This window comes from Bos taurus, chromosome 7 (assembly GCF_002263795.3).
Source record: "Bos taurus isolate L1 Dominette 01449 registration number 42190680 breed Hereford chromosome 7, ARS-UCD2.0, whole genome shotgun sequence".
Taxonomy (NCBI): Eukaryota; Metazoa; Chordata; class Mammalia; order Artiodactyla; family Bovidae; genus Bos; species Bos taurus.
In genome coordinates, this window is record NC_037334.1 from 10,767,942 (window position 1) to 10,781,593 (window position 13,652).

Here is a 13,652-nt window from a genome sequence, read left to right on the forward strand (position 1 = left end):
TATATTTTCACAGCATCCACTACTCAAGGATGTGCTGTCTTTGATTCTAGGAGGTGGTGTCACCTCCTGGGGAACTAATATGGGAAAAAAGAGGGGCACAAGGAGGACAGGGGCCTCACAGGACTGAGGCAGAGTCTGACCCCCTCCTTCTTGTCCCCAGATGTGGATGAGTGCAGCTCCAGGCAGCATCAGTGTCACAACTCCACCGTCTGCATCAACACTGTGGGTTCATACACGTGCCACTGTCGCCAAGGCTGGGAGCCTAAACCTGGATTCTGGGATAAGCAAAGGAACACCATCTGTAAAGGTACCTGTCCTACCCTGATCTAAGGCCCACCCACAGCAAACACAGACACTGCCACACCTAATGAGTTGCTCACCTGTCCCCTGCAGAGATCTCCTTCCCCACCTGGACTGCTCTCTCTGGAATCAAGAGCCAGGTGAGTGGCCCCAAAGGGACAGGCAGCAGGAAATCTCTCCACAAAGCCTGTTCATTTCCCCCAAGCTCCCACACTCACATGAGGCTCTCTGACCACCTTGTCTTCTCCCCTAGGCGCTCTCTCACTTCTTGAACAGAATCCAGGATCTGGGCAGAAACTTCAGTTCGGCCTCTGTCCTGAACACTGTTCGGGTAAAGGCTGGACCCAAGGGAGGCAGGCAGAAGCATCCCATAGAAGCCTTGGGAAACTTTGATCTGGAAAGGGACACCCCAACAACAATGGCACACTCTCCCACAGGGTGGGTGGGAAGAGTGGACACGCGTAGTGACTACTGAACACCATGGCACACCTACTAATGCCCTTTCCTTTCTCTACTTCTGGATATTGGGTTTACATCACCCTTGACACTAATGAAAAAGCTTGACCTCTGAGTGGCTGGATTGAAGCGGCAAAAATCACCCAGGAAATCCCACCCAGTACCACCTGTATCACACAGACAGTCACTTTGGTCTGTTCTCTGTGACTGGGTCATAACTTCATATGGCCTTTCAGATGCATGGGCTACTGGCTTTGTGTCCCCATCCCCCCAGGACCTCGTACAGGAGATGGGTGATTTGCTGGAGACCCCTGGGGACCTGAAAACCCTGCCCTTCTCAGAGCAGCACTTTGTGGTCACTAACCTGCTCTTTGGCCTGGAAAATGTCCTGAGAGGGGTGAGCAAGGCACTGCCTAAAGGGTCATTTACCTTCAATTCATCTGCAGGCATAGGTAAGTCAGTACCTGAGTCTGACTGCAGGTTCCTGCTTTGCTTGTTCCCTGCCTCCTTGCTCTTCCAATCCCACTAGAACAAAGTGACCATGCTTATATCTCCCTTTAATGTCATAAACAAAAGGTTAAGGGCAAAATCGTTGAGAGGGATTAATAGGTACAAATTTGTAGTTGTAAAATAAATAAAAGGATGTAAGGTACAGAATGGAGAAGGAAATGGCAACCTGCTCCAGTATTCTTGCGTGGGGAATCCATGGACAGAAGACCCTGGAGGGCTACAGTCCAGGGGTTTGCAAAAGTCAGACACGACGTAGTGACTAAACCACCACCAACGATGTTCAGCATAGGGAAGGTAGTCAATAATATATGGAAATGAGTGGTAACTAGAGTTAGTGTGGTGATCATTTTGTAATGTATGATAATATCAAATCATTGTATTGTACATCTCAAACTATTATAATATTCTAGTTCACTTGCACTTCAGTGAAAAACAGAGAGAAAAAGAGGTTAAAAATAAATGAAAAACTAAACTTTCATTGTAAAATGAAGTATCAGCAAAGGAAATAATTATACTGAAGAATTTATGATAAAATATAAATGGCTTCAAAACAAGACCACCTGCTGTCTCAGACGGTAAAGAATCTGCCTGCAATGCAGGATACCTGGGTTCAATCCCTGGGTCAGTAATATCCCCTAAAGAAGGAAGTGGCAATCCACTCCCAGTACTCCTGCCTGGAGAATGCCAAGGACAGAAGAGTCTGGTGGGCCACAGTCCATGGGATCGTGAAGAGTCAGAGAAGAGTCACTAATACTTTCACTTTCTTTTCAAAAGAAAACAAGTATTAAATTTGGAAGTATATAAATCTAATATTATTTGCTATTTAAATCTGATTTGTTTTATTAAGTTGAAATGCACTTAATATAAATTCACCATTTTAACCAGAGTGTACAATTTGGAGACATGTAGTAGTGTATTCACAGAGGTGTATAACCTTCGCCTCTATTTCTAAAACAGTTTCATAACCGTAAAGGTATTCTCTGTCCACTAAACAGTCACAAATTTCTCCTTTCCTTCAGCCCTGGCAATCAGTTATTGGTTTTCTGTCCCTATGGATTTCCATCCTGGATAGTTCCTATAAATAGAAATAAATATATTATATTTCCTATAAACATTTGGGTTGTTTCTACCTTTTGACTGTTGTGAACAGTGCTACTGTGCATATTGATATATAGGTTTCAGCTTGAATATCTATTTTAATTCATTTGAGTCACAAAGCTAGGAGTGGTATTGCTGAGTTATGCAGTAGTTCTATTTTCAACTTTTTGAGAAACCACCTAACTATTTTCGCAAAGTGGCTATTTTTCCATTTTCCATTGTCAACAGCAATGTACAAGGGTTCCAGTCTCCTTATTGTCAGTGACACCTGTTGCTTCCTTTTTTTTTTTCTGTCATTATAGCCATTCTAGTAGCTGTCAGGAGAGATTGCATCATGGTTTAATCTGCATTTCTCTAGTACCTAAGGATGTTTAATATTTTTTTATGTCATTGTTGAGCATTTTTGTACCTTTCTTGGAAATATGTCTACCTACTCAAGTCCTTTTGCCTATTTTTTTTTTTCTTTTGCCCATGGCATGCAGCATGCAGGATCTTAATTCCCTTACCAGGGGTTGAACCCAGGTCACCACAGTGAAAGCCCAAGTTCTAACCACTAAATGGCCAGGAATTCTCCATCATAATAATTAAACACATATACTATATAAAAACATAGAGTATATCTGTCTTATTGAAAAAGACCCTGATGCTGGGACAGATTGAAAGCAAAAGGAGAAAGAGGCAGCACAGCATGAGATGGTTAGATAGAAATCACTGACTCAATGGACATGAATTTGATCAAACTCCATGGGTTAGTGAAGCACTGGGAAGCCTGACATGAAACAGTCCGTGGGGTTGCAAAGAGTTGGACATGACTTAGCAACTGAACAGCATGGTGTTATAGTCATCAAAACAATCACAATTACTAATCTAACTCCCACAATTCATAGAACTGTCACTGGAGGTGCAGGCGCCAAGCTACAGGAATATCACCTTGATTCAGAAACAGACAAAGATGATGCTGACCTGGGATACAGTGCATGATTCTGGTGACTCAGGTAATGGCTGAGACAGCGGGTAAGTCTTCACTGTGTGTCAAGATGCCCAAGGATATGACAAATGGGATATTGAAGTTTAAAGGGAATTGTGGGGTATGGTGGGGCAAAAGGAAATAGTCCATCTGTAGAAGAAGAGGTCCTTTCAGGCACTGCAAGATGTCAACCTTAGCTTTGTCCTGCAGGTCTTGCTGTGGTGGGCCTCCTGTCCACTCCAGGGATGGACAGATTCCTGGCTGAGGCCCCTCTGGTCCTGGATGCTGAGGAACTGACAACTCTACATGAGACACACAGGGGTTTGCTGCAGGAAACCTCCCACATCCTGCTGTCAGATGTCATATCTGCCTTTATCACCAACAAGGACACTGAGAACCTCAGGTCCCCAGTCACCTTTGTCTTCCAACATGTGAGTCCAGATGGAATGGAGTGGTGGGTGTGGAACAGGCCTGAGTCCTAGGCCCAGCCTTGGGCTTCAGGGGGCTGTGCCATGGGCACATAAACTGTTTAGGAAAGCCCTTCACAAGCTAGCTTTGGGTCAGCATTTCTGAGCAACAGAACCCCGAACTCACACCCACTTCCTCTTCCTGTTAACACAGTCAGTGACCCCTGGGCCAAGAGAGAAGGTGCACTGTGTGTATTGGGAGCATGGCCAGAATGGAAGTGGCCATTGGGACACCAGAGGCTGCTGGGTGACCAGCACCAGAGACAACAGCACCACCTGCCAGTGCAGCCACCTCAGCATCTTTGCTGTCCTCATGGCCCACTACAGTGTTCAGGTGAGAACCCTCAGACAGGCAGCATCCAAGGGCTACTGCTGCTGCTGCTGCCTCATTTTAGTCGTGTCCGACTCTGTGCGACCCCATAGACGGCAGCCCACCAGGTGTAACAAATTCCCCCACACACAGTAGCTTTAGAAACATACATTTATTATTATCTCACAGTTTCTTCAAGTTAGCAAATAGTCGTGGTTCAGATGAGCTTTCTGTTCAGGTTCCTACAAGTCTTATAAACCTTTCATCAGAAAATTGGGGTTGTCCCTTAACTCCCTGATTTCAGTTTCTGGTGTTAGTAGGACTGAGGTAGTGTTTTCTTTATCTCTGGCAGCAGAGAACCAGGCTCAGTTCCCATGGTTGCCTGCATTGCTTCTCATCTGTTGCTGTTGTTCAGTTGCTAAGTCATGTCCCACACCTTGCGACCCCATATACTATAGCATGACCCCCTGTCCTTCAGTATCTCCCAGATTTTACTCAGAGTCATATCCACTGAGGCATTGATGCCACCCAACCATCTCATCCTCTGCTGTCCTGTTCTCCTTTTGCCTTCATTCTTTCCCAGCATCAGGGTCTTCTCCAATGAGTGGACTCTGTGCACATCAGGGGCCAAAGTATTGGAGCTTCAGCTCAGTCCTTCCAATGAATATTCAGGGTTGATTTCCTTTAGGACTGACTGGTTTGGTCTGTTTGATGTCCAAGGGACTCTCAGCAAGTCTTCTACAGCACCACAATTCAAAAGCATCAGTTCTTCAGCACTCAGCCTTCTTTCTGGTCCTAATTCTCCTCTGGGACCTCTCACAGTGCACCAGTGAATCTGTCTGGAGATCAGCAGCAGAAACTCCCTCATGTCAGAACTCTCTCAAACTCTGAATTGTTTTCTCCAAGAAGAGCCAACCTCTTCTAAAGGCTCTTCTGGTTACAACAGGTCTAACCAGGATAAACTCTCTAAGTCAGTTGATGGAGGGCTTGAATTTCACCTGCAACACTCTCTTCACAGCAGCACCTGGGTTGGCACTTGACTGAACATAGAGCAGAAGATGGAGATGAGGGTGTGGTTGCCAAATTAAAATTCTGTTTACCCCAGGGGTCTTCACAACAGGGTGCTCAGGGGCTGCAGAAAATATGAATTTTATGCTACCACCATTGTCAAAATATAGTAGACTTCCTCCATCAAGGGTTCAGATCTAATCTATAATCATTGGGATGAGTGGCATCCAAGGCAGGTGGTTACTACCTGGACAGAGAGTGTCAGATACAGACTCTGTCACAAACCATCACATGGTGGGGATGGAGGGTCGTGCTTAGCATGAAATTTCATGCCTCTGTGTACCTACTGTGATAACTGGGAGGCTGAGTCATGCACAGAAGTCTACAGGAAAATAAACCCTTGTGAGTTCCAGAGTTTGTTCTTGACTAAAGATTCTCCTGTCCCTCTGTCCTTCCAAGGACAGAGTTAATCATTCAGATCCCATAAAATTCTAACATGCAGAAGCTGGAGAAAGCTATCCACAAATATACCAACTCTATCTAGGCCTTCTATTCTGATTTTTCTATGTCTAAAAATAAAAATGGTGGAAGGGTCATTACCCAGAGCAGGAAAGCGTGACTGTGGTCCCCTCTCTGCTGGGTCCCAGGAAGAGGATCCCGCACTGACTGTGATCACCTACGTGGGGCTGAGCCTCTCTCTGCTCTGCCTCCTCCTGGTGGCCCTCACCTTCCTGCTGTGCAAAGCCATCCAGAACACCAGCACCTCGCTCCACCTGCAGCTCTCGCTCTGCCTCTTCCTGGCCCACCTGCTCTTCCTCACAGCCATCGACAGAACTGAGAGCAAGGTTCGTATACTTTTCCAAAATACTCCTCCCCCAGGGGATTCTGAGTTCATGGAGCCACACTGCTTTGGACACTTAAATAAAATGACTTAGGTTTCAGGTAAGGTTAAATTGGTAAATAACCAGTCTCACATTGACTGCCACGACTAGAAGACAAAGACTCTGTTGACAACTCCTTCATATACATCAAAGTTCTCCCTAGTGGCAAGTTATAGAAGTATCAGGGCCGTGCTCCACCCTGACAGTCCCTCCTGGTGACACCTTCCTCCTCCTGCAGGTGCTGTGCGCCTTCATTGCAGGTGCCTTACACTATCTCTACCTGGCCTCCTTCACCTGGATGCTGCTGGTGGGCCTGCACCTCTTCCTCTCTGCACGCAACCTGACAGTGGTCAACTACTCCGGTATCAACAGGTTCATGAAGAAGGCCATGTTCCCTGTTGGCTATGGAGTCCCTGCTGTGATTGTGGCCATTTCTGCAGCATCCAGGCCTCATCTTTATGGGACACCCACCAGGTAAATTAACTTCCAACTGTTCTTATCTCTCCAGCACAATCATGTGTTGTAGAACAAATGTAGTATTTGACTATGACAGATCACAATATATACAGACACTAAGTAATAATCCCTAGGTCATCTTTGGTAGAGGATGATAATATTGAAGGAGAATGCCTTCAACCTCTGCTCATAAAATAACAAAGAGGAAATCAAAGGAAGTGCTTAGGGCACCATTTAGAAAAATATAGCCTTCTGTTTTACCCTAATTCTATAGGATGTTTCAATTTTTCATTTGTAATAGTAGACGCTGTAATTCACCCCACTTTACAGATAAGTAAACTAAAGCACAAATAGTTTAAGTAAATGCAGAAACGTGCACAGTTTAATTCAGTTTAGTAGGTAGCCAAGCTTAATTCAAATCCAGAGTCAAGATTCTTAGCTTATACTTTTATTTTCAGCTTTTAATACTAGACTTAATGTTTTTGCATTTTTGTTGACATATGCTACATATATTGTAGGGCATCCGTTGTGGTTCACCTGGTAAAGAATCTGCCTGAGATGTGGGAGACCTGGGTTTGATCCCTGGGTTGGGAAGAAACCCTGGAGAAGGGAAAGGCTACCACTCAAGTATTCTGGCCAGGAGAATTCCATGGATTGAATAGTCCAGGGGGTCACAAAGAGTCAGACATGACTGAGCAACTTTCACTCGCTCACTGCAAAATTCACCCTTTAAAAGTGTACAAATCAGTGGGTTTTAGAATAGTCACAGAGTACTGCAGCTATCATCACAGTCTAATTTTACAACATTTTCAACTCCCCAAAGAAACCTCATACACAATAAAATTCATTTCTCATTCCTTCTACCCACTCCTCTGCCCCAACCCCTGACAAATGCTTAACTACTTTCTGTCTCTATTGGATATTTCACATAAATGCAATTATGCATGTGGTCTTTTGTGGATGTTTTTACTTAGCCTGAAGTTTTCAAGGTTCATTCATATCATAGTATGTATCATGACCTCACTTTTTGTTGTTGTTTTTGTTGCTATCATTTTGCAAATAATATTCCATTATATGGATATGTCACATTTTGTTTATCCATCCATCAGCTGATAGACATTTAGCTTATTTACCTTTTTGTAACGCTATTATGAATGAAATCACTACAAACATAAATGTACAAGTTTCATTTCTCCTGGTTATATATCTACTCTACAAGTAGAATCCTGGGGTCAAAGGGAAGATCTGGTTAGCCTTCTGACAAACCACCACTTGTTTTCCAAAGCTTCTGGACCATTTTACAAGTCAACTAGCAATATATGAGGCTTTCAGTTTCTCCATGTGATTATCAGTGGTAGTAGTAGTAGTAATGAGAATGGAGTTAAATTTCATTGTGGTTTCAATTTGTGATTTCTCCAATGACTATTGATGTTGAGCATCTTTTCATCTGCTTATTGACCATTTGCATATTTTCTTTGGAGAAACACATATTCAAATATTTTACCTTTTTTTTGAAACTTTTGACTTTATTAATATTGGCATTGAAAATACCAGGTAATGCCTCTTCAGAAAAAAAATGGCATTGGATTATCATAAAATCGTGACATGAATCCAACTCTCAAGGAAGAAATGTCTATAAGGTCAAGATGATACTACAAAGCACAACAAAGCAGGATGTTATTGCAGTCAACAGGCAAAAAGTCAGTTACTTCTAGAATCCACTCCTTGGGCTCCTTAGAACTGTGTACACATTTCTACACATATTTGAAGAAGATATCCACATATCCATCATCAACAGCGATATAGTCTTTGTTTCTACCTTATGGGATGCAGTCATCCATCTTAAGTGAAAATGACTTTCACTCTTCTCAGAATAAAAAGTCACATCCTCCCAAAGGGTATTATATTAATTACTGGCCTATATCAAGTATTTCATAATTCCTTTCATTTATTTTTAAACTGAAATATAGTTGATTTACAATGTCATGTTAATTTCTTCTGTACAACAGACTGATTCAGTTATATATGAACATATGTATATATACTCTTTTCAGTATTTTTTCCATTTATGCCTTTTTTTAAATTGGAGGATAATTGCTTTACAATGTTGTGTTGGTTTATGCCATACAATAGTGTGGATCAGCCATAATTACATACATATATACTGCGCCCCTTTGAGTCTCCCTCCCTTCCCCCCATCCCACCCCTCCAGGTCATCATAGAGCACCAGGCTGGGCTCCCTGTATTATACAACAACTTCTTATCAGCTATTTCTTGTAAACATGGTGGTGTATATATGTCAATGTTATTCTCTCAGTTCATCCTACCTTGTTCTTCCCTCACTGTATCCACAATTCTATTCTCCATGTCTGCATCTCTATGCCTTCCCTGCAAATAGCTCCATTAGTACTATTTTTCTAGATACTATATAACCACATTACTATGTGATATTGGTTTTCTCTTTTTCACTTACTTCACTCTTGGTAACAGTCTCTAGGTTCATCCACCACACTACAACTAATTCAAATTTGTTCTTTTTTACAGCTGAGTAAGATTCCATTATACATTTATACCAAAACTTCTTTATCTATTCAACTGTCAGTGGATATCTAGGTTGCTTCCATGTCCTGGCTACTGTAAATAGCACTGCAGTGAACACTGGGGTACATGTGTCCTTTTAAATTATGGTTTTCTCAGGGTAATTGCACAGTACTGAAATTGCTGGGTCATATGTTTGTCTGAATCCTAGATTTTTAAGGAATCTCCATACCATTCTCATAGTGTCTGTATCAATTTACATTCCCACCCACAGTGCAAGAAGGTTCCGTTTTCCCCACACCCTCTCCAGCATTTTTGTTTGTAGACTTTTTGACGATGGCTATGAATTTTAAGTGAGAAATAGATTTAAGGGCCTAGATTTGAAAGATAGAGTGCCTGATGAACTATGGAATGAGGTTCATGACATTGTACCGGAGACAGGGATCAAGACCATCCCCATGGAAAAGAAAGGCAAAAAAGCAAAATGGCTGTCTGGAGAGGCCTTACAAATAGCTTTGAAAAGAAGAGAAGAGAAAAGCAAAGGAGAAAAGGAAAGATATAAACATCTGAATACAGAGTTCCTAAGAAGAGCAAGAAGAGATAAGAAAGCCTTCTACAGCGATCATGCAAAGAAATAGAAGAAAACAACAGAATGGGAAAGAGTAGAGATCGCTTGAAGAAAATCAGAGATACCAAAGGAAAATTTCATGCAAAGATGGGCTTAATAAAGGACAGAAATAGTATGGACCTAACAGAAGCAGAAGATATTAAGAAGAGATGGTGAGAATACACAGAAGAACTGTACAAAAAAGATCTTCATGACCCAGATAATCATGATGGTGTGATCACTCACCTAGAGCCAGACATCCTGGAATGTGAAGTCAAGTGGGCCTTAGAAAGCATCACTAAGAAAAAAGCTAGTGTAGGTGATGGAATTCCAGTTGAGCTATTCCAAATCCTGAAAGATGACGCTGTGAAGGTGCTGCACTCTATATGCCAGCAAATTTGGAAAACTGAGCAGTGGCCACAGGACTGGAAAAGGTCAGTTTTCATTCCAATCCCAAAGAAAGGCAATGCCAAAGAATGCTCAAACTACCATACAATTGCACTCATCTCACATGCTAGTAAAGTAATGCTTAAAATTCTCCAAGCCAGGTTTCAGCAATATGTGAACCGTGAACCTCCTGATGTTCAAGGTGGTTTTAGAAAAGGCAGAGGAACCAGAGATCAAATTGCCAACATCCGCTGGATCATGGAAAAAGCAAGAGAGTTCCAGAAAAACATCTATTTCTGCTTTATTGACTATGCCAAAGCCTTTGACTGTGTGGATCACAATAAACTGTGGAAAATTCTGAAAGAGATGGGAATACAAGACCACCTGACCTGCCTCTTGAGAAATTTGTATGCAGGTCAGGAAGAAACAGTTAGAACTGGACATGGAACAACAGACTGGTTCCAAATAGGAAAAGGAGTTCATCAAGGCTGTATATCGTCACCCTGCTTATTTAACTTATATGCAGAGTACATCATGAGAAAGGCTGGACTGGAAGAAACACAAGCTGGAATCATGATTGCCAGGAGAAATATCAATAACCTCAGATAGCGGATGACACCACCCTTATGGCAGAAAGTGAAGAGGAACTCAAAAGCCTCTTGATGAAAATAAAAGAGGAGAGTGAAAAAGTTGGCTTAAAGCTCAACATTCAGAAAATGAAGATCATGGCATCCGGTCCCACTACTTCATGGGAAATAGATGGGTAAACAGTGGAAACAGTGTCTGACTTTATTTTTCTGGGCTCCAAAATCACTACAGATGGTGACTCCAGCCATGAAATTAAAAGACGCTTACTCCTTGGAAGGAAAGTTATGACCAACTTAGACAGCATATTCAAAAGCAGAGACATTATTTGCCAACAAAGTTTCATCTAGTCAAGGCTATGGTTTTTCCTGTGGTCATGTATGGATGTGAGAGTTGGACTATGAAGAAGGCTGAGCGCTGAAGAATGATGCTTTTGAATTGGGATGTTGGAGAAGACTCTTGAGAGTCCCTTGGACTGCAAGGAGATCCAACCAGTCCATTCTGAAGGAGATCAGCCCTGGGATTTCTTTGGAAGGAATGATGCTAAAGCTGAAACTCCAGTACTCTGGCCACCTCATGCGAAGAGTTGACTCACTGGAAAAGACTCCTTGCTGGGAGGGATTGGGGACAAGAGGAGAAGGGGACGATAGAGGATGAGATGGCTGGATGGCATCACTGACTCAGTGGACGTGAGTTTCAGTGAACTCCGGGAGTTGGTGATGGACAGGGAGGCCTGGCATGCTGAGATTCATGGGGCCACAAAGAGTCGGACATGACTGAGCGACTGATCTGATCTGATCTGATGAATTTAACTCAGATGACCATTATATCTACTACTGTGGGCAGGAATCCCTTAAAGAAATTGAGTAGCCATCATGGTCAACAAAAGAGTGAAATGCAGCACTTGGATGCAATCTTAAAAACGACAGAATGATCTCTTTGTTTCCAAGGCAAACCATTCAATATCACAGTATCCAAGCCTATGTCCCAACCAGTAACGCTGAAGAAGCTGAAGTTGAACACTTCTGTGAAGATCTAAAAGACCTTATAGAACTAACACCCAAAAAAGATGTCCTTTTCATTATAGGGGACTGTAATGCAAAAGTAGGAACTCAAGAACCACCTGGGGTAACAGGCAAATTTGGCCTTTGAATACGGAATGAAACAGGGAAAAGGCTAATAGAGTTTTGCCAAGAGAAATCACTGGTCATAGCAAACACCCTCTTCCAACAACAAGAGAAGACTCTACATCACCAGACTCTACATCACCAGATGGACATCACCAGATAGTCAACACCAAAATCACATTGATTATATTCTTTGCAGCCAAAGATGGAGAGGCTCCATACAATAAGCAAAAACAAGACCGGGAGCTAACTGTGGCTCAGATCATGAACTCCTTATTGCCAAATACAGACTTATTGAATAAAGTGGGGAAAACCACTAGACCATTCAGGTATGACTTAAATCAAATCCCTTATGACTATACAGTGGAAGTGAGAAATAGATTTAAGGGCCTAGATCTGATAGATCGAGTGCCTGATGAACTAGGGATGGAGGTTGGTGACATTGTACAGGAAACAGGAACAAGACAATACCCATGGAAAAGAAATGCAAAAAGGCAAAATGGCTGTCTGGGGAGGCCTTACAAATAGCTGTGAAAAGAAGAGAAGTGAAAAGCAAAGGAGAAAAGGAAAGGTATAAGCAAATAAATGCAGAGTTCCAAACAATACCAAGGAGAAATAAGAAAGCCTTCCTCAGCAATCAATGCAACGAAAGAGAGGAAAACAATAGAATAGGAAAGACTAGAGATCTCTTCATGAAAACTAGACATACCAAAGGAATATTTCATGTAAAGATGGGCTCAAAGATGGGCTCAAAGGACAGAAATGGTATGTACCTAACACAAGCAGAAGATATTAGGAAGAGGTGGCAAGAATATAGAGAAGAACTGTACAAAAAAGATCTTCATGACCCAGATAATCACGATGGTGTGATCACTCACCTAGAGCCAGATATCCTGGAATGTGAAGTCAAGTGGGCCTTAGAAAGCATCACTAAGAAAAAAGCTAGTGGAGATGATGGAATTCCAGTTGAGCTATTTCAAATCCTGAAAGATGATGCTGTGAAAGTGCTGCACTCAATATGCCAGCAAATTTGGAAAACTCAGCAGTGGCCACAGGACTGGAAAATGTCAGTTTTCATTCCAGTCCCAAAGAAAGGCAATACCAAAGAACGCTCAAACTACCACACAATGCACTCATCTCACACGCTAGTAAAGTAATGCTTAAAATTCTCCAAGCCAGGCTTAAGCAACACATTAACCGTGAACTTCCAGATGTTCAAGCTGCTTTTAGAAAAGGCAGAGGAACCAGAGACCAAATTGCCAACATCTGCTGGATCATTGAAAAAGCAAAGTAGTTCCAGAAAAACATCTATTTCTGCTTTGTTGACTATGCCAAAGCCTTTGACTGTGCAGATCACAATAAACTGTGGAAAATTCTGAAAGAGATGGGAATACCAGACCACCTGACCTGCCTCTTGAGAAATCTGTATGCAGGTCAGGAAGAAACAGTAAGAACTGGACATGGAACAACAGACTGGTTCCAAAAGGAAAAGGAGTACGTCAAGGCTGTATATTGTCACCCTGCTTATTTAACTTCTATGCAGAGTACATCATGAGAAACACTGGGCTGGATGAAGCACAAGCTGGAATCAAGATTGCCGGGAGAAATATCAATAACCTCAGATATGCAGATGACACCACCCTTATGGCAGAAAGTGAAGAGGAACTAAAAAGCCTCTTGATGAAAGTGAAAGAGGAGAGTGAAAAAGTTGGCTTAAAGCTCAACATTCAGAAAACTAAGATCATGGCATCTGGTCCCATCACTTCATGCGAAATATATGGGGAAACAGTGGAAACAGTGGCTGACTTTATTTTGGGGGGCTCCAAAGTCACTGCAGATGGTGATTGCAGCCATGAAATTAAAAGACGCTTACTCCTTGGAAGAAGAGTTATGACCAACCTAGAGAGTATATTCAAAAGCAGAGACATTACTTTGCCAACAAAAGTCTGTCTAGT

The 13,652-nt window shown here is 42.4% G+C and overlaps 1 protein-coding gene across 4 annotated transcripts in view; it reads left to right on the forward strand.

Annotated features, from left to right (window-relative positions):
• The window catches only part of LOC100299045 (adhesion G protein-coupled receptor E2), a 295,684-nt gene that overhangs the window by 20,073 nt on the left and 261,959 nt on the right, over positions 1-13,652 (forward strand). For all 4 annotated transcript variants that reach the window (XM_059888533.1, XM_059888532.1, XM_059888531.1 and 1 more), the window contains 9 exons: positions 161-307; positions 394-440; positions 554-631; positions 1,031-1,208; positions 3,252-3,359; positions 3,542-3,762; positions 3,953-4,132; positions 5,764-5,961; positions 6,236-6,471. In XM_059888533.1, the coding sequence (XP_059744516.1) occupies positions 161-307; positions 394-440; positions 554-631; positions 1,031-1,208; positions 3,252-3,359; positions 3,542-3,762; positions 3,953-4,132; positions 5,764-5,961; positions 6,236-6,471 (1,393 nt within the window). The remainder of the gene's footprint in view (positions 1-160; positions 308-393; positions 441-553; positions 632-1,030; positions 1,209-3,251; positions 3,360-3,541; positions 3,763-3,952; positions 4,133-5,763; positions 5,962-6,235; positions 6,472-13,652) is intronic.